Source organism: Cottoperca gobio, chromosome 6, assembly GCF_900634415.1.
Source record: "Cottoperca gobio chromosome 6, fCotGob3.1, whole genome shotgun sequence".
NCBI classification, from domain to species: domain Eukaryota; kingdom Metazoa; phylum Chordata; class Actinopteri; order Perciformes; family Bovichtidae; genus Cottoperca; species Cottoperca gobio.
The window spans coordinates 27,018,172-27,043,733 of NC_041360.1; the positions used below are offsets into that span (position 1 = coordinate 27,018,172).

Here is a 25,562-nt window from a genome sequence, read left to right on the forward strand (position 1 = left end):
TCCTGATTTTAAAACATTTATTTCTAAAGCCTTCATGAAAACCTGTACATTTAGAAATGCATCAGACGTTTTAACTGCGTACATGTTGACGTTACTTTGTGTCGGATCAGTCTCTCGGGGCGGAGGGGGGGAGGGTATCACAAAAACAATGAAAACAAAAGAAGTGTCTCAGCTGTCGTCCACAGAGACACTCAGACCTCGGGCGGAGACGTCTCCCCTGCCGGCGTCCAGGAAGCTTTTTAGGTAGTCTCAAACATCTTCTTCCTGTCGGCCTTATCCTCGATGTTCTTACGCCAGTCGCCCGCCTCCGTCGACTGCAGAGAACAACATCATGTCGTCAAGAACGTGAAAACAACAGAGTGACGTTTTAACTCGTTTTTATTAAGTTGTTTTGCTTCCAGGTGGTTTCCATTAATATCACTAAAGTATAAAAACACGTCTTTACACAGTTAGTGACCCCGACATATGAGGTCACTTTTGTCCTGTAATTGAGTCCCTGAAGTTTCTTAACACACATTTAATCCATGATGAAAACAGATTTGTGTGTCTGAACTTAGTTTCTTTCCTCATCTAATAATCATCTCACGACCCTGAACTCAACTAGTTACCTGTAAAAAGCTCCAGCTGCTACGACAGGAACACGCTGTGCTAATGTTGATGCTTCAGTATTAATCTGATAAAGTCACTGCAGACACTTTAAGTATATTTCTACATTGTGGTGCTTTTACTTTAGTGAAGGATCTGAGTTCTTCCTCCACCTCTAAACAAACCTGTGAAAACTGGACGAGGAGAAAACTGTTCTGATCTCAGTTTGCAGTCGAGCTGCACGGTTTACGTTACTGAAACATGATTTCATGACGGAAACTTTACAAGACTCCTCGTGGTCTCCTTGCTCACCTCCTCCTTGACCTCCTTCTTGACCTGCTTCAGGTTGGCCCTCAGGTCCATGGTCACCTTGTGTTTCCCCCCCAGCAGAGCCTGCAGCATGGCGTCGGCGGACATACGCACTTTCTTCAGGGCGGGCTTCTTCACTCCGGTGAGCTCCACCACCTTAATCTTCAGATCGTCAATCTGGAGGCAGAAAAACATCCGGACGTGTTGGAATGTTTCTCCAAACGGACGTATACAGAAAACAAAACTTTTCTTTTACACTTTCACACTATTAGCTGAAAAGGACAAAAGTGATTAATGTTCATAAATATCAGCTGTGTTGCTGTAGTGACTGAAGACCACCGGGTTTTTTTTTAGGATTTTATTAGTAGGACCAATAAAGGGTGTTATAACATGCAAAAATAAAAACAATGGGTTTTTGCAAATGTCAAAGATCTGCGTTCCTGCAAGACAACACACATTAATGTAACACACACATTAATGTAACACACACATTAATGTAACAGGAACATGTAACACACACATTAATGCAGCAGGAACATGTAACACACACATTAATGTAACAGGAACATGTAACACACACATTAATGTAACAGGAACATGTAACACACACATTAATGTAACAGGAACATGTAACACACACATTAATGTAACAGGAACATGTAACACACACATTAATGTAGCAGGAACATGCAACACACACATTAATGTAACAGGAACATGTAACACACACATTAATGTAGCAGGAACATGTAACACACACATTAATGTAACAGGAACATGTAACACACATTAATATAACAGGAACATGTAACACACACATTAATGCAGCAGAAACATGTAACACACACATTAATGTAACAGGAACATGTAACACACATTAATGTAACAGGAACATGTAACACACACATTAATGTAACAGGAACATGTAACACACACATTAATGTAGCAGGAACATGTAACACACACATTAATGTAACAGGAACATGTAACACACATTAATGTAACAGGAACATGTAACACACACATTAATGTAGCAGGAACATGTAACACACACATTAATGTAACAGGAACATGTAACACACATTAATGTAACAGGAACATGTAACACACACATTAATGTAGCAGGAACATGTAACACACACATTAATGTAACAGGAACATGTAACACACATTAATGTAACAGGAACATGTAACACACACATTAATGTAACAGGAACATGTAACACACACAGTAATGTAACAGGAACATGTAACACACATTAATGTAACAGGAACATGTAACACACACATTAATGTAGCAGGAACATGTAACACACACATTAATGTAACAGGAACATGTTACACACACATTAATGTAACAGGAACATGTAACACATACATTAATGTAACAGGAACATGTAACACACACAATAATGTAACAGGAACATGTAACACACACATTAATGTAACAGGAACATGTAACACACACAATAATGTAACAGGAACATGTAACATGCACATTAATGTCACAGGAACATGTAACACACACATTAATGTAGCAGGAACATGTAACGCACACATTAATGTAACAGGAACATGTAACACACACATTAATGTAACAGGAACATGTAACACACACATTAATGCAACAGGAACATGTAACACACACACACATTAATGTAACAGAAACATGTAACACACACATTAATGTAACAGGAACATGTAACACACACATTAATGTAACAGGAACATGTAACACACACATTAATGTAGCAGGAACATGTAACACACATTAATGTAACAGGAACATGTAACACACACATTAATGTAACAGGAACATGTAACACACACATTAATGCAACAGGAACATGTAACACACACATTAATGCAACAGGAACATGTAACACACACACATTAATGTAACAGAAACATGTAACACACACATTAATGTAACAGGAACATGTAACACACACATTAATGTAACAGGAACATGTAACACACACATTAATGTAACAGGAACATGTAACACACACATTAATGTAACAGGAACATGTAACACACACATTAATGTAACAGGAACATGTAACACACACATTAATGTAACAGGAACATGTAACACACACATTAATGTAGCAGGAACATGTAACACACACATTAATGTAACAGGAACATGTAACACACACATTAATGTAACACACACATTAATGTAACAGGAAGTAACTTTTTCATGTGGTATTCATTCCATTTGATCTCAAGTTTTAAAAAAATACACACTCTGAAAATGTATCCTAGTTACCTCAACACATTCAATGTTAAACCCGTAATAATTCACCATTAAAAAGCTAAAGTAAAGAGATATAAAATATGACTATTAAAAGGCTAAAGTAAAAAGATATTTTTTTAGCTTAGAGTTGGCAGTGTAACTTGGTGCGGTTCCATTTAGGGCTTTGTATACAAGAAGGAGGACCTTAAAGTCTAAGAGTTACTGGAAGCCAGTGTGGAGCGGCTAACACTGGACTGATGTGGTCTCTCCTCTTGGTTCTAGTCAGCAGCCTCGCTGCAGCGTTTTGGATGAGCTGAAGTCTCTCCGTTGTGTGCAAGAGTGCATTACAGTAATCGAGTCGGCTTGAGATAAAAGCATGGATTAGTTTTTCAGCATCCTTTTGATTTATAAATTGTCTGATTTGAGCTATATTTCCAAGGTGGAAGAATTATGTTTTTGTCACCTTGTTTATGTGGGATTTAAAGCTTAGATCTGAGTCTATGACAACACCAAGACTTGTGACTTCAGGTTTAATCCAAGGAGTAAGTTTCCCCATGTTATTCAGCATCATCTCTCTTTTTGTTATAGGACCTACTAGTAGGACTTCAGTTATTGCTCATCCATTTATTTATTGCTGACAGACAGGTGGTGATGGAGTTAACAGCTGTAGTATCATTTGGTTCAGCAGAGATGTACAGTTGTGTGTCATCCGCATAGCTATGGAAGCACACATTGTGTTCTCTAATGATGTCCCCCAGTGGTAGCATGTAGAGGGAGAACAGTAATGGACCGAGGCAGCTCCTTTGTGGAACTCCAAAGTGGGCATCATGCTTCTCTGACACATGATCTCCAAGCCTGACAAAATACTTTCTCCCTTTGATAAATGTTCTGAATCAGTTTAATACACAGACAGAAAGACCAACCAGTTTTTCTAAACGATTAATTAGGATGTCATGGTCGATCGTGTCCAATGCTGTAGGTATCGGGTCAACACAAGAGGTGGAGGAGTTACACTCCATCACAGTTTCATGAAGCTCAGTTAATGTGATGCAGGTGAATGTTCCCATGGTTACATCACAATGTTTGCAGATGTTCTCTGTGTCTGCATCATGAGTGATGCTGGCTCTGATTGAAGTTATTTTATTATTGAGGAACAATGCGAGTTCTTCACACTTTGATGCAGAGGACTGCGGAGGGGTGGGGGCAGTGTTCAGCAGTTGGTTAATAGTCGAGAATAGTATTCTAGAATTTCCAACATTCTCTGTGATAATATTAGAAAAGGAATCCTTTCTTGCCAGCTGCATTGCTTTACCATAGGCAGCCATGGATTCTTTGTAGATATCATAGTTAACTGTGAGCTTAGTTTTCCTCCATCTTCGTTCAGCTGCTCTACAAGTCCTCAGTCTGAGTAACATTGCTGTTGTTTAACCCTGGGGAGATTCTTTTTGACCTTTAATGGAGCAACAATATCTAGGGTAGATGACAAGGTGTTGTTTAGATTTTCAACCATGAGATTTAAGGAGCAGTCTTGTTAAGGATAGAAATGTTATACTGCTTTATGCTTCTACTCCACGACATCTCAGAGGGAAATATTGTACATTTATATATATTTATTTTAAAATGCAGAACTCACCTCTGTGTTGCTCTTGCTGACTTTGGACTCGAAGTCGTACCTCTCCTCGTCGATCTTGTCGATGATCTGGGAGAGCTTCTTGCAGAGTTCCTGTCGACGCACAAAACAAAGGAACAACGTCACTAAAGTACGACACTAAGGTACTGTGTGTACTTTAATGTTTCTACCACGTGTCCAAAGTACGTTACAGTTTCAGTGAAGATTTTACACACAAAACACATCGTCATCATCTCGTAAAATACGACACTTTGTTAGAGTAAAGTGCAACAGGAGGGTATATATATATATATATATATATATATATCACGGTAATGCATCAGTAATTATAATCCGGTCATATATATATATATATTTATAATAAATATAAGACTTTAATGGTTCGTTTTGCAGTGTTGGAAGAAGTACTCGGCTCCTTTACTCCAGTAAAAGTAGAAACACCACAAAAATACTTAATTACAAGTAAAAGTGCAGAAGAACGTGAGTATTTTAATGTTGTACTTTGCCGATTTTGGAGCTAATTTTAGAAACCTTTTATACTACAGTAGATTAATAGTAAAGTACTTCATCATATGATATAAACATCCATAATGAAAAGATTTTTACATAAATGCACGAGTAATAATAATGTCATGTGATATCATATATCATAATACAACAGTCACAGGGGACATGTTTATATTTTTGAATGGAGACAGAGTACTTTCAGTGTGGTGTTACTACTTTGCACCCCCCTGACCAACAGCATCGTGGTCTCACCATGAGGATAGCCTGATCTCCGGCGAGGTCGGGGGTGGGGCAGTTCTCGGACATGTACGTCTCCTTCGCCACGATGAGGTCCTTGTTCTCCTGCTCGATCAAGTCGGCGGCGATCTGCAGCATCAAACTCTGCAGGAGGAGAAGAGACGACAGTGAGGCTCCACGGACACGCAGACGTGAAGACGTGAAGGACAAGAAGGTTTTACTCTCACCTTCAGGTGATGCCTGCGGCTGGACGTCATTTTCTTTGCACTGTGAGACACAAATTATTCAGGATTTAAATAAACTTATTTATTATCATCGTTTTTGTCAGGAAAGAATTTTCCTAGAAGTGTTTCTTGCTTGGAAACATTTGTCAGAGATGTGTGAGATTAAAGTATTTTATTTCTCTAGAGATTAGAATCTGGAAACAGTCAAATAATCTCACCGCTCCGGCAGATTTATTTTACATTTATTTATGTATTTTTAAAGAAATAGTTCATGTTATTTAATTTCTCTGTTGGAAAGCTAGGAGGCTAGCTAGCGGCTAGTTAGCATATCTTAGCATAAAGACTGGAAACAGAGGGAAACAGCTAGCCCAGCTCTGCTCACCAACCAGCACCTCTAAAGATCAATAATTAACACGTTATATCTAATTAAAAACAATCATTGACTTAATAAAAAAGGTCCTGTTTCCAGTCTTTATGCTAAAATAAGCTTATTCTCCGCCTTAAAATTGAAAAAACAACAAATCATAAAAATACATAAATTAATCAAATCTAAATTTCTTGAGGGATTAGATTATTTCACTGTTTCCAGATACTCATATATAAATAAATATATATAAATGTAATTAAATAATCCCAAAAAAGATGGTAAAAGATGCAAAAATTGAGAATTCTGCAGTGCATTTTATTTCACTATTAATTATTATTCAGCTAAACTATTACACAATAAATAATCATCATAAAATCATAAATTGACACTTTAAGTGACAATAATGTCAAAACAGTGTTTCGTTCTTCATTATAAATGTATATTTATACGTTAAAACATCAAATCTAATACCCTTTTATAGTAATGTCTGGTATTACGGCTAAATGATGAAGATATTTACCATAAAACAACTTGTATTTTTAGTCCCGCGGTAAGAAAGTAAACACATTAATGCATCAAGTGATTTGAGGTGGAACACAAAATGCACACAGATTGAAAATGTATTAATATAACATTAAAATGTCTCTTTAAATACCCCTGAATATGAATAATAGTTGTTCTGTGGCGTGTTGCTGCTCGCACATACCAGCGTCCAGCTGCTGTCATCTGAAGCAGCACGCTGACCTTCAGGCTGAACCTCAACATGTGTTCCGATCAGTTTGAACTGCGTGACACTTCTCCACTATCACTGCGATAATTAACTTTTACACCTTACTTTTAGAAGTATTGTAATTAACATTTAAATCTTTTTGATTGTTTTTAAAGCTCCTACTTTCTGATTACATCACAGTTCATTTAGCTGAAGCTTTTGTCCAAAGCGACGTACAAAAAGTGTTTCTTAATGTTTATGATATTTCTTAATGTGAGACACTGAAGCTTCCATCTTTATTAATCTATGAAAACAATGAGGGATTATATGAGATTATACATTTAATATGGAACAGGAAAGATCAATATACTCATGTATAGTGAATGGGGATCGATGGTGCGGATGCATATACACACAGGCACATAAGGTTTAACATCAAATGGAACATGAAGTTAAATAAATAATAAATTATTGAATAAATAACTAATAAATAAATATTTATTTTGGTTTTAATGAAGATTTTCTTTCAAGAAAGCTTCTCAGGAATGAACTGCTAACAAAACCAACACAATCTCACTTTGTCTCTATTTTTCCAACAATTGAATTAAATGAAATAGAAAGCATGCAGTGTGATTGAGAAGACGGCGTGTACTCACTCAGACATGTTGGCTGTTTGTGATCTTCACGCCTGTTCGGAGACAGAAAACAGTTAAATACGAGCAGACAGGTTACACCGAGCTGAGCTGAACGCGTCTCGTTGCCGCCCACGTTATCAATCAGCGACCTTTGACCCCAGCAGGAAACTCGATGCGCTTCACGATCACGGAAAACCGGCTGCCAGCGATCACAAACCGGCTAATTTTGGACGGGCGGGGTCGGATGCCGGAGGCCTTTTCAGTTGCCCCTCTGAAGACATTTCTTCCAGGAATTCTACTTCTCATCTGGTGCACGAAATGCCACCAGCAGTGGAACCAAATGTGGCGCCGAGCACGCGGTGAGAGCTGTTAACACCAACGGCGCTAATTCCAACATCCTGCAGGCATGCGAACCACCGCCTGACAGCGAGCTGCGACCAGACACTGCTTCTGATCGCAACTTAAAGATTAAAGACAACCTTCTAAAATGTGTTTCAGGCTCAATAAAACAAAATCCAATTAAAACAGGAGAACGTTTTCTCGTTAAGATTCAGTTTTGAATCGTCTGTATTTTTCTTTCTAATTAATTTAATTTATAGCGAAAGATCTTCTTATCTTGTAGAATTTCCCTGGAAAGAGATTTGTAATATGATTCTAATTATAGTGAAAACATAGAGTTCAATTAGTGCACTTCTAATGAATCCTTTCAAAATAAGACTTGTTTCAGTGCACTGTGTAGGCAAATACATGAAGTGTGTCCCCACTTCAACATATGTGGTGAAAAGATTTCCAATAATCAATAAATGAACATTTTCTTAGGTTTAAATGAAGCTTTTCCAACATAATTACTACAAAATAAAAAAGACTCTAGCGCTTTAAAAGATGTAAACTTTAAACTGAATGTCCCGAAGTGTTTCAGCTCAGTGTCTTACAGCCCGTCGCAGTAAATCCAATAAGCTTCTCTCTGACTGAGAACGCAGCCTCAGAGGTCAGAGGTCACCCCCGCAGCAGCACCTTTAAAACCCAGTTTAAAGCACCTTTAAATTCCACCTGCTGCTCTCCGTATTGTTTCCCTACAGGAGCGAGAGGAAGCTGAGCTGCACAGACTCTCACCTACTGAACCTGACGAGGAGGAAGACCAAGAAGAAGGGGGGGAGACGCTGCCAAGTCCCAAACACTACAGATTAAACAGAGTATATAGGGTGTGAAATGCTCGCTCAGCACAAAGTCAGCCCTCTTTATGGTAGCAGAGCCACCTCAGACCAATGGGCCGGCAGGCTCCAGAAATACCACAGCACCTCTCCCAAGGAACCTCGTACATTTCAAGTGCAGCAGGGGAAGCAATTGTTACACAACAGTGTGTGTGTGTGTGTGTGTGTGTGTGTGTGTGTGTGTGTGTGTGTGTGTGTGGGGGGGGGGGGGGGGGGGGGGGGGGCAGCATGATTAATGCTCACAGATTGACTTTCTTATACCAGCGGCTGAGCAGTCACACCAGCAGGGGGCATCCACAGTGCAGCAGAGGGACGTATATAATAAATATAATAACATTTATAATAAATAGATATAGTCGGGGCTGCAAACTCCAATATTTAAAAACACTTTTAAAAGCTTTTCTGTGATTGTATTTATATTTTACCCCATTTTAGTTTGTGTTTTAAATGTTCTGTTTATACAAGAAAGCACTTTGTAACTGTGTTTGAGAGGTGCTTTATGAATAAAGTTTATTATTATTATAAATATTTCTGATTCAAACTGCTGAAGCATCAGATCAGTTTCAGATAAAGTCACATCCAGGATCAACAAATGCTCCGAACAGACTTGTGTCGACTTGCACGTCGAACTTTCTCAACTTTAAAAAGAGATCTGCTCGTGTGTGACATTATTTCGCTCCTCTGCAGATTCAGAACTGTGGTTTTTTACTTTTTTCCTACCAGATGGAGACGTTTCCTGATGTTTGAGCTTTGGAACAGACACGCGACACTTTCCTGCACAGAAACTAAAAATGCATCAAAATGTTGTTGCTGTTCACGTTACACACAAACATGGTGCACATGACATTAATAAGAATATCTTGCTTTGGAAAAATTCACATATTTGAAAGTTTAAATATGTGAAGCACCAGGACTGATGTCACAATTTAATTTGGATTCTTTTTCATTTTAAACAACTTTTACATTTTTTTACTTTTTTATTTATTATTATTATTTTATTTTACTTTTAGACAAATTACATTACAGATTAATCAAAGTTTAGAATAAATAAACATTTTATTATCATGACCCAGTTTTAAATCAGACTTCATTCAGCCTTTTAATGGTGATATTTTATATCTCTTTACTTTAGCCTTTTAATAGTGATATTTTATATCTCTTTACTTTAGCCTTTTAATGGTGATATTTTATATCTCTTTACTTTAGCCTTTTAATAGTGATATTTTATATCTCTTTACTTTAGCCTTTTAATGGTGATATTTTATATCTTTTTACTTTAGCCTTTTAATAGTGATATTTTATATATCTTTACTTTAACCTTTTAATAGTGATATTTTATATCTTTTTACTTTAGCCTTTTAATAGTGATATTTTATCTCTTTACTTTAGCCTTTTAATAGTGATATTTTATATCTTTTTACTTTAGCCTTTTAATAATGATATTTTATATCTCTTTACTTTAGCCTTTTAATGGTGATATTTTATATCTCTTTACTTTAGCCTTTTAATGGTGATATTTTATATCTCTTTACTTTAGCCTTTTAATAGTGATATTTTATATCTCTTTACTTTAGCCTTTTAATAGTGATATTTTATATCTCTTTACTTTAGCCTTTTAATGGTGATATTTTATATATTTTTACTTTAGCCTTTTAATGGTGATATTTTATATATTTTTACTTTAGCCTTTTAATAGTGATATTTTATATCTCTTTACTTTAGCCTTTTAATAGTGATATTTTATATCTCTTTACTTTAGCCTTTTAATGGTGATATTTTATATCTCTTTACTTTAGCCTTTTAATAGTGATATTTTATATCTCTTTACTTTAGCCTTTTAATAGTGACATTTTATATCTCTTTACTTTAGCCTTTTAATGGTGATATTTTATATCTTTTTACTTTAGCCTTTTAATGGGGATATTTTATATCTCTTTACTTTAGCCTTTTAATAGTGATATTTTATATCTCTTTACTTTAGCCTTTTAATGGTGATATTTTATATCTTTTTACTTTAGCCTTTTAATCGTGATATTTTATATCTCTTTACTTTAGCCTTTTAATAGTGATATTTTATATCTCTTTACTTTAGCCTTTTAATAGTGACATTTTATATCTCTTTACTTTAGCTTTTAATGGTGATATTTTATATATTTTTACTTTAGCCTTTTAATAGTGATATTTTATATCTCTTTACTTTAGCTTTTAATGGTGAATCATTACTGGTTTAACATTGAATGTGTAAAGGTAACTAGAATACATTTTCAGAGTGTGTATTTTTTAAAAGCCTGAGATCAAACAGACGGTGTTACCACGGGAAAAAGAGGAAGTTTATCTGATAAATATGTTTACATGTTCTTTACACAATTAGTGAAAAAGTGAAAGATTAAAGAATATATTGTCTTTAACCGACAGGTGTCATAAAACTTAACAAACAGGGGTTTGTTTATGAAGCGGGCTTTAACCAAGATTTTGCCAAAAGAATCTGGACTCACGGAGACGTTTGTGTTTTATACGTTAAAAGGTCAATAAAGAGGTCGACGCTGTAAACGTAAATAATGTGTAGCAAAGGGAGTGAACCTGTTGAAGGGCCGCAGGGGCCCATTGTTGATCTCATGCTTTCAAAATATGGCTCTGATAGTTTAAAATAATTACAAGAATGGTGTGCCAATGTTATTTTATACTATTTAATTCTGCTATTGTTATAATGGTACTTCAGACTCATTTACATCAACACTGTGATTATTGTACTGTAAATGGTCTTATTCTAATCTTGTACTAATTGTTATGTTTTTGTTGTGAAGCACTTTGAGTTGCAATTCTTGTATGAAAGGTGCTATACAAATAAAGATAATTATTTTTATTATTATTCAGTAATGTGGAGGATTCTATTGTTCACCTTTCATTACTAAATAATAACTAATCATTTGATTTATGAATAAATCAAATATATGCTCATTAATTAACGAGTATAAAACTACAGGAAATACAAAATAAAATACAAAAAAACATTAGAAAAACTGGATTATTAAGATGATTAAAACTAGATGTTAAATGTTGATTTCAGTCTTTTAGTCTCTTTTTTCAACATTTTGGGATTTTCTCTCTGAAACATCGTCAAACTCTTTTTTAAATTCCCCACAGGCCAACTGAACTTAATTTTAATTTCTAGTGGAGACGCCAAAATAATTGTCAAAAATATTTGTCGGGCTGATTTTGGGGAAACGTGCAAAGATGCAAAATCTATCTGGAATATTTCCCTTTGCTGGTTTGGTGAAGCAATAAAAGTGTAAAGTTTTAATCCTGTGAAAACATGCGGAAGATACTGGATGAATATTCATGTGTGTGTTTTTAAACAAAGAGACTTTGTGCAAAGATCACATTGAAAGTAAAGAAAAGTGAAATAAAGTTACTCACCGTCTGTCGGACTTCGTGCTGCTGCAGCGTCGTGTGATTTTGATGAAAATATTTGTGAGGAAGTTACTTTTGATGGCAGAAGAAGATGAAGAGAGAAGAGGAGGAGAAAGGCTCTCTGCTGCCCCCTGCTGCTTCAGCGTCAACACAACACTTAATGCCTGCGGCAGCCAGAGAAGCAATCGCCAGTTTAAACTCAAGTTAGACTTGAAACAGCTTCTTCTGATTTAGGATTAGTCTCTATTTATATTTAAGAATCTCAGGTTTTAGATAAACACCCGCCTGTCTGCTTTATTGAGAGTGAACTTTAGAGAAACCCTTTCAAAGTAAAGGTACAGAAATTAACAAAACAACCCTTCACCTCTAAAACCTTCCAAAGAAAAGTGCAGCGACAGCATTGCCTTCTTCCAAAAAATAATTTAATGGCACGAGTTTTTTAAATTCCAGCGAAAGGGTGAGAAGTAACAAAGAGTTGTCGCGCGGGAAGTGAAAGTCTTTAGGAAGTCTCGAACATTTTCTTCCTGTCGGCTTTGCCCTCAACGTTCTTACGCCAGTCACCCACCGCCTCGCCGGCCTGCAGCATGGAGACGACACAGAGATGCAGGTTTGTGTGTGTGCAACATTAAAGTAAATATTTAAAACACATGAAGCGGGACTCACCTCCTCCTTGACCTCCTTCTTGACCTGCTTCAGGTTGGCCCTCAGGTCCATGGTCACCTTGTGCTTTCCCCCCAGCAGAGCCTGCAGCATGGAGTCTGCAGACATACGCACTTTCTTCAGGGCAGGCTTCTTCACTCCAGCGAGCTCCACCACCTTAATCTTCAGATCGTCAATCTAAAGAAACGCAGACACGAGTTAAACAATCTACTCAAGAACTTTATACTTCTACTCCACTACAAATGTTTTACTTTGAAAGCTTTAGTTACTTTGCACATTCAAATACATTAATGATGCATTATTATAGATAAAGTTACCCAAATAAACTAAACCTTCACCAGCTGCAGCATTAAAGTGATGAACACATTAATGCTGCAATAGTTAATAATTAATACAATAAAATATCTTATTCTGTACTTTTGCTTTGGATACTTTCATTAAAAAGGGTTATATATATATAGTCAATATATATATATATATATATATATATATATTAACTATATATATTCAGCAGTCAGCATGAGAAACATTATGTGCCTTTGAAAAGTTCCAGTAGAAACCTGAAATATAAGAATAAATCTGAAGATGATCTTCTGTCCCTTTTAAGTTTACTTGGATGCAAATACTTTTACTTGTAACAGAGTATTTCGACACTGTGGTGTTACCACTTTTACTGAAGTAAAATACTAAACAAAGTAGAGTATTTACTCCAGTACTCTACTTACGTACAGTACTGATTCCTTATACATTTACTCCACTCCCTTTATCTCACGGTTAACGTGAGACACATTAATGTCAGCGAGACATATCAATGTATGTGATACACATCAATGTACGTGAGACACATCAATGTACGTGAGACACATCAATGTACGTAAGACACATCAATGTACGTGAGACACATCAATGTATGTGATACACATCAATGTACGTGAGACACATCAATGTACGTGAGACACATCAATGTACGTGAGACACATCAATGTACGTGAGACACATCAATGTCAATGAGACACATCAATGTACGTGAGACACATCAATGTCAATGAGACACATCAATGTATGTGATACACATCAATGTACGTGAGACACATCAATGTACGTGAGACACATCAATGTACGTGAGACACATCAATGTCAATGAGACACATTAATGTATGTGAGACATATCAATGTCAATGAGACACATTAATGTATGTGAGACACATCAATGTACGTGAGACACATCAATGTAAGTGAGACACGCTAAAGTACAAGAGACACATCAATGTAAGTGAGACACGTTAATGTACGTGAGACACAATAATGTATGTGAGACACATCAATGTAAGTGAGACACATCAATGTCAATGAGACACATTAATGTATGTGAGACACATCAATGTATGTGATACACATCAATGTACGTGAGACACATCAATGTACGTGAGACACATCAATGTCAATGAGACACATTAATGTATGTGAGACACATCAATGTACGTGAGACACATCAATGTAAGTGAGACACGCTAAAGTACAAGAGACACATCAATGTAAGTGAGACACGTTAATGTACATGAGACACATCAATGTACATGAGACACATCAATGTAAGTGAGACACATCAATGTAAGTGAGACACGTTAATGTACATGAGACACATCAATGTAAGTGAGACACATCAATGTAAGTGAGACACATCAATGTAAGTGAGACACGTTAATGTATGTGAGACACATCAATGTATGTGAGACACATCAATGTACGTGAGACACATCAATGTCAATGAGACACATTAATGTATGTGAGAAACATCAATGTAAGTGAGACACATCAATGTACGTGAGACACATCAATGTCAATGAGACACATTAATGTATGTGAGAAACATCAATGTAAGTGAGACACATCAATGTCAATGAGACACATTAATGTAAGTGAGACACGTTTATGTACATGAGACACATCAATGTAAGTGGGACACATCAATGTAAGTGAGACACGTTAATGTATGTGATACACATCAATGTACGTGAGACACATCAATGTAAGTGAGACACGCTAAAGTACAAGAGACACATCAATGTAAGTGAGACACATCAATGTAAGTGAGACACGTTAATGTACATGAGATACATCAATGTACATGAGACACATCAATGTACGTGAGACACATCAATGTCAATGAGACACATCAATGTACGTGAGACACATCAATGTCAGTGAGAAACATCAATGTAAGTGAGACACATCAATGTACGTGAGATACATCAATGTACATGAGACACATCAATGTACGTGAGACACATCAATGTCAATGAGACACATCAATGTACGTGAGACACATCAATGTCAGTGAGACACATCAATGTACATGAGATACATCAATGTACATGAGACACATCAATGTAAGTGAGACACATCAATGTAAGTGAGACACGTTAATGTACATGAGACACATCAATGTAAGTGAGACACATCAATGTAAGTGAGACACATCAATGTAAGTGAGACACGTTAATGTATGTGAGACACATCAATGTATGTGAGACACATCAATGTACGTGAGACACATCAATGTAAGTGAGACACATCAATGTCAATGAGACACATTAATGTATGTGAGAAACATCAATGTAAGTGAGACACATCAATGTCAATGAGACACATTAATGTAAGTGAGACACGTTTATGTACATGAGACACATCAATGTAAGTGAGACACATCAATGTAAGTGAGACACGTTAATGTACATGAGATACATCAATGTACATGAGACACATCAATGTACGTGAGACACATCAATGTCAATGAGACACATCAATGTACGTGAGACACATTAATGTCAGTGAGACACATCAATGTAAGTGAGACACATCAATGTACGTGAGATACATCAATGTACATGAGACACATCAATGTACGTGAGACACATCAATGTCAATGAGACACATCAATGTACGTGAGACACATCAATGTCAGTGAGACACATCAATGTAAGTGAGACACATCAATGTACATGAGACACATCAATGTACGTGAGACACATCAATGTCAATGAGACACATCAATGTACGTGAGACACATCAATGTCAGTGAGACACATCAATGTACATGAGATACATCAATGTACATGAGACACATCAATGTAAGTGAGACACATCAATGTCAATGAGACACATCAATGTACGTGAGACACATCAATGTCAGTGAGACACATCAATGTAAGTGAGACACATCAATGTACGTGAGACACATCAATGTACGTGAGACACATCAATGTCAATGAGACACATTAATGTATGTGAGACACATCAATATATGTGAGACACATCAATGTACGTGAGACACATAAATATCAATGAGACACATCAATGTACGTGAGACACATCAATGTACGTGAGACACATCAATGTACGTGAGACACATCAATGTATGTGAGACACATCAATGTATGTGAGACACATCAATGTAAGTGAGACACATCAATGTATGTGAGACACATCAATGTATGTGAGACACGCTAAAGTACAAGAGACACATCAATGTACGTGAGATACATCAATGTACGTGAGACACATCAATGTCAATGAGACACATCAATGTACGTGAGACACATCAATGTCAGTGAGACACATCAATGTAAGTGAGACACATCAATGTACGTGAGACGCATCAATGTACGTGAGACACATCAATGTCAATGAGACACATTAATGTATGTGAGACACATCAATATATGTGAGACACATCAATGTACGTGAGACACATCAATATCAATGAGACACATCAATATACGTGAGACACATCAATGTACGTGAGACACATCAATGTATGTGAGACACATCAATGTAAGTGAGACACATCAATGTAAGTGAGACACATCAATGTATGTGAGACACATCAATGTATGTGAGACACGCTAAAGTACAAGAGACACATCAATGTACGTGAGATACATCAATGTACATGAGACACATCAATGTACGTGAGACACATCAATGTCAATGAGACACATCAATGTACGTGAGACACATCAATGTCAGTGAGACACATCAATGTAAGTGAGACACATCAATGTACGTGAGACACATCAATGTACGTGAGACACATCGATGTCAATGAGACACATTAATGTATGTGAGACACATCAATATATGTGAGACACATCAATGTACGTGAGACACATCAATATCAATGAGACACATCAATGTACGTGAGACACATCAATGTACGTGAGACACATCAATGTACGTGAGACACATCAATGTATGTGAGACACATCAATGTAAGTGAGACACATCAATGTACATGAGACATATCAATGTAAGTGAGACACGCTAAAGTACAAGAGACACATCAATGTAAGTGAGACACGTTAATGTACATGAGACACATCAATGTCAGTGAGACACATCAATGTACGTGAGACACATCGATGTACGTGAGACACATCAATGTAAGTGAGACACATCAATGTACGTGAGACACATCAATGTACGTGAGACACATCAATGTCAATGAGACACATTAATGTATGTGAGACACATCAATATATGTGAGACACATCAATGTACGTGAGACACATCAATATCAATGAGACACATCAATGTACGTGAGACACATCAATGTACGTGAGACACATCAATGTACGTGAGACACATCAATGTATGTGAGACACATCAATGTATGTGAGACACATCAATGTAAGTGAGACACATCAATGTATGTGAGACACATCAATGTATGTGAGACACGCTAAAGTACAAGAGACACATCAATGTACGTGAGATACATCAATGTACGTGAGACACATCAATGTCAATGAGACACATCAATGTACGTGAGACACATCAATGTCAGTGAGACACATCAATGTAAGTGAGACACATCAATGTACGTGAGACACATCAATGTACGTGAGACACATCAATGTCAATGAGACACATTAATGTATGTGAGACACATCAATATATGTGAGACACATCAATGTACGTGAGACACATCAATATCAATGAGACACATCAATGTACGTGAGACACATCAATGTACGTGAGACACATCAATGTATGTGAGACACATCAATGTAAGTGAGACACATCAATGTAAGTGAGACACATCAATGTATGTGAGACACATCAATGTATGTGAGACACGCTAAAGTACAAGAGACACATCAATGTACGTGAGATACATCAATGTACATGAGACACATCAATGTACGTGAGACACATCAATGTCAATGAGACACATCAATGTACGTGAGACACATCAATGTCAGTGAGACACATCAATGTAAGTGAGACACATCAATGTATGTGAGACACATCAATGTACGTGAGACACATCGATGTCAATGAGACACATTAATGTATGTGAGACACATCAATATATGTGAGACACATCAATGTACGTGAGACACATCAATATCAATGAGACACATCAATGTACGTGAGACACATCAATGTACGTGAGACACATCAATGTACGTGAGACACATCAATGTATGTGAGACACATCAATGTAAGTGAGACACATCAATGTACATGAGACATATCAATGTAAGTGAGACACGCTAAAGTACAAGAGACACATCAATGTAAGTGAGACACGTTAATGTACATGAGACACATCAATGTCAGTGAGACACATCAATGTACGTGAGACACATCGATGTACGTGAGACACATCAATGTACGTGAAACACATCAATGTACGTGAGACACATGAATGTATGTGAGACACATCAATGTAAGTGAGACACATCAATGTACATGAGACATATCAATGTAAGCGAGACACGCTAAAGTACAAGAGACACATCAATGTAAGTGAGACACGTTAATGTACATGAGACACATCAATGTCAGTGAGACACATCAATGTACGTGAGACACATCGATGTACGTGAGACACATCAATGTACGTGAGACACATCAATGTATGTGAGACACATCAATGTACGTGAGACACATCAACGTACGTGAGACACATCAATGTCAGTGAGACACATCAACATATGTGAGACACATCAACATATGTGAGACACATCAATGTACGTGAGACACATCGATGTACGTGAGACACATCAATGTACGTGAGACACATCAATGTATGTGAGACACATCAATGTACGTGAGACACATCAACGTACGTGAGACACATCAATGTATGTGAGACACATCAATGTATGTGAGACACATCAATGTAAGTGAGACACATCAATGTATGTGAGACACATCAATGTATGTGAGACACGCTAAAGTACAAGAGACACATCAATGTACGTGAGATACATCAATGTACGTGAGACACATCAATGTCAATGAGACACATCAATGTACGTGAGACACATCAATGTCAGTGAGACACATCAATGTAAGTGAGACACATCAATGTACGTGAGACACATCAATGTACGTGAGACACATCAATGTCAATGAGACACATTAATGTATGTGAGACACATCAATATATGTGAGACACATCAATGTACGTGAGACACATCAATATCAATGAGACACATCAATGTACGTGAGACACATCAATGTACGTGAGACACATCAATGTATGTGAGACACATCAATGTAAGTGAGACACATCAATGTAAGTGAGACACATCAATGTATGTGAGACACATCAATGTATGTGAGACACGCTAAAGTACAAGAGACACATCAATGTACGTGAGATACATCAATGTACATGAGACACATCAATGTACGTGAGACACATCAATGTCAATGAGACACATCAATGTACGTGAGACACATCAATGTCAGTGAGACACATCAATGTAAGTGAGACACATCAATGTACGTGAGACACATCAATGTACGTGAGACACATCGATGTCAATGAGACACATTAATGTATGTGAGACACATCAATATATGTGAGACACATCAATGTACGTGAGACACATCAATATCAATGAGACACATCAATGTACGTGAGACACATCAATGTACGTGAGACACATCAATGTACGTGAGACACATCAATGTATGTGAGACACATCAATGTAAGTGAGACACATCAATGTACATGAGACATATCAATGTAAGTGAGACACGCTAAAGTACAAGAGACACATCAATGTAAGTGAGACACGTTAATGTACATGAGACACATCAATGTCAGTGAGACACATCAATGTACGTGAGACACATCGATGTACGTGAGACACATCAATATCAATGAGACACATCAATGTACGTGAGACACATCAATGTACGTGAAACACATCAATGTACGTGAGACACATCAATGTACGTGAGACACATCAATGTAAGTGAGACACATCAATGTACATGAGACATATCAATGTAAGCGAGACACGCTAAAGTACAAGAGACACATCAATGTAAGTGAGACACGTTAATGTACATGAGACACATCAATGTCAGTGAGACACATCAATGTACGTGAGACACATCGATGTACGTGAGACACATCAATGTACGTGAGACACATCAATGTATGTGAGACACATCAATGTACGTGAGACACATCAACGTACGTGAGACACATCAATGTCAGTGAGACACATCAACATATGTGAGACACATCAACATATGTGAGACACATCAATGTACGTGAGACACATCGATGTACGTGAGACACATCAATGTACGTGAGACACATCAATGTATGTGAGACACATCAATGTACGTGAGACACATCAACGTACGTGAGACACATCAATGTCAGTGAGACACATCAACATATGTGAGACACATCAACATATGTGAGACACATCAACATATGTGAGACACATCAATGTACGTGAGACACATCAACGTACGTGAGACACATCAATGTACGTGAGACACATCAATGTATGTGAGACACATCAACATATTTGAGACACATAAATGACAGTGAGACACATCAACGTATGTGAGACAGGTCAATGTCAGTGAGACACATCAACATATGTGAGACACATCAATGTACGTGAGACACATCAATGTCAGTGAGACACATCAACATATGTGAGACACATCAATGTAAGTGAGACACATCAATGTAAGTGAGACACGTTAATGTACATGAGACACATCAATGTAAGTGAGACACATCAATGTAAGTGAGACACATCAATGTTTGTGAGACACATCAATGTCAGTGAGAAATGTTAATGTACGTGAGACACATCCATGTACGTGAGACACATCAACGTACGTGAGACACATCAATGTCAGTGAGACACATTAACATATGTGAGACACATCAACATATGTGAGACACATCAATGTACGTGAGACACATCAATGTACGTGAGACACATCAATGTATGTGAGACACATCAACATATTTGAGACACATAAATGACAGTGAGACACATCAATGTCAGTGAGAAATGTTAATGTACATGAGACACATCAATGTCAGTGAGACACATCAACATATGTGAGACACATCAATGTACGTGAGACACGTTAAAATACAAGAGACACATCAATGTACGTGAGACACATCAATGTCAGTGAGACACATCAATGTAAGTGAGACACGTTAATGTACATGAGACACATTAATGTACGTGAGACACATCAATGTTTGTGAGACACATCAATGTCAGTGAGAAATGTTAATGTACGTGAGACACATCAATGTATGTGAGACACGTTAATGTACATGAGACACATCAATGTCAGTGAGACGCATCAATGTACGTGAGACACGTTAATGTACATGAGACACATCAATGTACGTGAGACACGTTAATGTACATGAGACACATCGATGTACGTGAGACACATCAATGTACGTGAGACACATCAATGTATGTGAGACACATCCATGTACGTGAGACACATCAACGTACGTGAGACACATCAATGTCAGTGAGACACATCAACATATGTGAGACACATCAACATATGTGAGACACATCAATGTACGTGAGACACATCAATGTATGTGAGACACATCAACATATTTGAGACACATAAATGACAGTGAGACACATCAACGTATGTGAGACAGATCAATGTCAGTGAGACACATCAACATATGTGAGACACATCAATGTAAGTGAGACACATCAATGTAAGTGAGACACGTTAATGTACATGAGACACATCAATGTAAGTGAGACACATCAATGTAAGTGAGACACGTTAATGTACATGAGATACATCGATGTACGTGAGACACATCAATGTACGTGAGACACATCAATGTATGTGAGACACATCCATGTACGTGAGACACATCAACGTACGTGAGACACATCAATGTCAGTGAGACACATCAACATATGTGAGACACATCAACATATGTGAGACACATCAATGTACGTGAGACACATCGATGTACGTGAGACACATCAATGTACGTGAGACACATCAATGTATGTGAGACACATCAATGTACGTGAGACACATCAACGTACGTGAGACACATCAATGTCAGTGAGACACATCAACATATGTGAGACACATCAACATATGTGAGACACATCAACATATGTGAGACACATCAATGTACGTGAGACACATCAACGTACGTGAGACACATCAATGTACGTGAGACACATCAATGTATGTGAGACACATCAACATATTTGAGACACATAAATGACAGTGAGACACATCAACGTATGTGAGACAGGTCAATGTCAGTGAGACACATCAACATATGTGAGACACATCAATGTACGTGAGACACATCAATGTCAGTGAGACACATCAACATATGTGAGACACATCAATGTAAGTGAGACACATCAATGTAAGTGAGACACGTTAATGTACATGAGACACATCAATGTAAGTGAGACACATCAATGTAAGTGAGACACATCAATGTTTGTGAGACACATCAATTTCAGTGAGAAATGTTAATGTACGTGAGACACATCAATGTATGTGAGACACGTTAATGTACATGAGACACATCAATGTCAGTGAGACACATCAATGTACGTGAGACACGTTAATGTACATGAGACACATCAATGTACGTGAGACACGTTAATGTACATGAGACACATCAATGTACGTGAGACACGTTAATGTACATGAGACACATCGATGTACGTGAGACACATCAATGTACGTGAGACACATCAATGTATGTGAGACACATCCATGTACGTGAGACACATCAACGTACGTGAGACACATCAATGTCAGTGAGACACATTAACATATGTGAGACACATCAACATATGTGAGACACATCAATGTACGTGAGACACATCAATGTACGTGAGACACATCAATGTATGTGAGACACATCAACATATTTGAGACACATAAATGACAGTGAGACACATCAACGTATGTGAGACAGATCAATGTCAGTGAGACACATCAACATATGTGAGACACATCAATGTACGTGAAACACATCAATGTCAGTGAGACACATCAATGTCAGTGAGACACATTAACATATGTGAGACACATCAACATATGTGAGACACATCAATGTACGTGAGACACATCAATGTACGTGAGACACATCAATGTATGTGAGACACATCAACATATTTGAGACACATAAATGACAGTGAGACACATCAATGTCAGTGAGAAATGTTAATGTACATGAGACACATCAATGTCAGTGAGACACATCAACATATGTGAGACACATCAATGTACGTGAGACACGTTAAAATACAAGAGACACATCAATGTACGTGAGACACATCAATGTCAGTGAGACACATCAATGTAAGTGAGACACGTTAATGTACATGAGACACATTAATGTACGTGAGACACATCAATGTTTGTGAGACACATCAATGTCAGTGAGAAATGTTAATGTACGTGAGACACATCAATGTATGTGAGACACGTTAATGTACATGAGACACATCAATGTCAGTGAGACACATCAATGTACGTGAGACACGTTAATGTACATGAGACACATCAATGTACGTGAGACACGTTAATGTACATGAGACACATCGATGTACGTGAGACACATCAATGTACGTGAGACACATCAATGTATGTGAGACACATCCATGTACGTGAGACACATCAACGTACGTGAGACACATCAATGTCAGTGAGACACATCAACATATGTGAGACACATCAATGTACGTGAGACACATCAATGTATGTGAGACACATCACATATTGAGACACATAAATGACAGTGAGACACATCAACATATTTGAGACACATAAATGACAGTGAGACACATCAACGTATGTGAGACAGATCAATGTCAGTGAGACACATCAACATATGTGAGACACATCAATGTAAGTGAGACACATCAATGTAAGTGAGACACGTTAATGTACATGAGACACATCAATGTAAGTGAGACACATCAATGTAAGTGAGACACGTTAATGTACATGAGACACATCGATGTACGTGAGACACATCAATGTACGTGAGACACATCAATGTATGTGAGACACATCCATGTACGTGAGACACATCAACGTACGTGAGACACATCAATGTCAGTGAGACACATTAACATATGTGAGACACATCAACATATGTGAGACACATCAATGTATGTGAGACACATCCATGTACGTGAGACACATCAACGTACGTGAGACACATCAATGTCAGTAAGACACATTAACATATGTGAGACACATCAACATATGTGAGACACATCAATGTATGTGAGACACATCAACATATTTGAGACACATAAATGACAGTGAGACACATCAACGTATGTGAGACAGATCAATGTCAGTGAGACACATCAACATATGTGAGACACATCAATGTACGTGAAACACATCAATGTCAGTGAGACACATCAATGTACGTGAGACACATCAATGTATGTGAGACACATCAACATATTTGAGACACATAAATGACAGTGAGACACATCAACATATGTGAGACACATCAATGTACGTGAAACACATCAATGTCAGTGAGACACATCAATGTATGTGAGACACATCAACATATTTGAGACACATCAATGTCAGTGAGAAATGTTAATGTACATGAGACACATCAATGTCAGTGAGACACATCAACATATGTGAGACACATCAATGTACGTGAGACACGTTAAAATACAAGAGACACATCAATGTACGTGAGACACATCAATGTCAGTGAGACACATCAATGTAAGTGAGACACGTTAATGTACATGAGACACATTAATGTACGTGAGACACATCAATGTTTGTGAGACACATCAATGTCAGTGAGAAATGTTAATGTACGTGAGACACATCAATGTTTGTGAGACACATCAATGTCAGTGAGAAATGTTAATGTACGTGAGACACATCAATGTTTGTGAGACACATCAATGTCAGTGAGAGACACATCAATGTCAGTGAGACACATCAATGTCAGTGAGACACATCAATGTCAATGAGACACATCTCTACCTCTTTGTCAGACTTCGTCACTTTGGACTCGTTGTCGTATCTTTCCTCGTCGATCTGGTCGATCTTCTGGTGCAGCTTTTTGCAGATTTCCTGTTGATATGAAAAGAGAACAAAATTATCTTTGTGTGTTTGTGTGTGTATGTATGTATGTGTGTGTGTGTGTGTGTGTGTGTGTGTGTGTGTGTGTGTGTGTTAGTCCATCCACAGAAAAATAATCGCAAATATTTATAATAATTGTTAATTAATTAAATACAACAGAGCTGTATTGTTTCCTGGAGGGCGATAAACTAAACAAACGACAACAACACTATAAACAACATGTTAAGAGACTCCTCAGTCCTGTCCTGACTTTACACAGAACAGACACTTTATACGACAAATAATAGCAAAGCAAGTAGCAGCATGTACAAAGTGCATTTTAATGCAAAAATATCACAAAATGCTGTTTTCAGCCTCTGAAATATGGATATTTTAGGCTTTTCTCTGT

The 25,562-nt window shown here is 37.3% G+C and overlaps 2 protein-coding genes across 7 annotated transcripts in view; both read right to left on the reverse strand.

Moving 5' to 3' along the window:
- LOC115009262 (troponin I, fast skeletal muscle-like) lies at nucleotides 1–12,571 on the reverse strand. 4 transcript variants are annotated; one of them, XM_029433138.1, is made up of 9 exons: nucleotides 12,432–12,571; nucleotides 12,074–12,231; nucleotides 8,559–8,622; nucleotides 7,467–7,498; nucleotides 5,738–5,777; nucleotides 5,526–5,654; nucleotides 4,770–4,859; nucleotides 898–1,071; nucleotides 1–314 (listed from the first exon to the last, which is right to left on the reverse strand). In XM_029433138.1, exons 4-9 carry the CDS (start codon nucleotides 7,472–7,474, stop codon nucleotides 240–242), a joined length of 516 nt encoding a protein of 171 aa, XP_029288998.1. In that variant the 5' UTR covers nucleotides 7,475–7,498; nucleotides 8,559–8,622; nucleotides 12,074–12,231; nucleotides 12,432–12,571; the 3' UTR covers nucleotides 1–239. The 4 variants fall into 4 exon arrangements, with proteins under 4 accessions (XP_029288998.1, XP_029288997.1, XP_029288999.1 ...); XM_029433137.1 differs by lacking the exon at nucleotides 8,559–8,622; XM_029433139.1 differs by lacking the exons at nucleotides 12,074–12,231; nucleotides 12,432–12,571 and adding an exon at nucleotides 8,900–9,669.
- LOC115009259 (troponin I, fast skeletal muscle-like) overlaps nucleotides 12,468–25,562 on the reverse strand; it is a 17,937-nt gene continuing 4,842 nt past the window's right edge. For all 3 annotated transcript variants that reach the window (XM_029433134.1, XM_029433133.1, XM_029433131.1), the window contains exons 7-9: nucleotides 25,076–25,165; nucleotides 12,731–12,904; nucleotides 12,468–12,644 (exon numbers count right to left, since the gene is read on the reverse strand). In XM_029433134.1, the coding sequence (XP_029288994.1) occupies nucleotides 12,567–12,644; nucleotides 12,731–12,904; nucleotides 25,076–25,165 (342 nt within the window). In that variant the 3' untranslated portion in view covers nucleotides 12,468–12,566. The remainder of the gene's footprint in view (nucleotides 12,645–12,730; nucleotides 12,905–25,075; nucleotides 25,166–25,562) is intronic.

What these genes read in the sequence shown, in the direction of transcription:
- LOC115009262 (XM_029433137.1), bottom strand. An exon ending in GCCGCAGGCATCACCTGAAG is followed by an intron (nt 5,655 to 5,737) that starts GTGAGAGTAAAA and finishes CTCCTCCTGCAG; the next exon opens with AGTTTGATGCTGCAGATCGC. An exon ending in AGAAGGAGGTCAAGGAGGAG is followed by an intron (nt 315 to 897) that starts GTGAGCAAGGAG and finishes TGTTCTCTGCAG; the next exon opens with TCGACGGAGGCGGGCGACTG.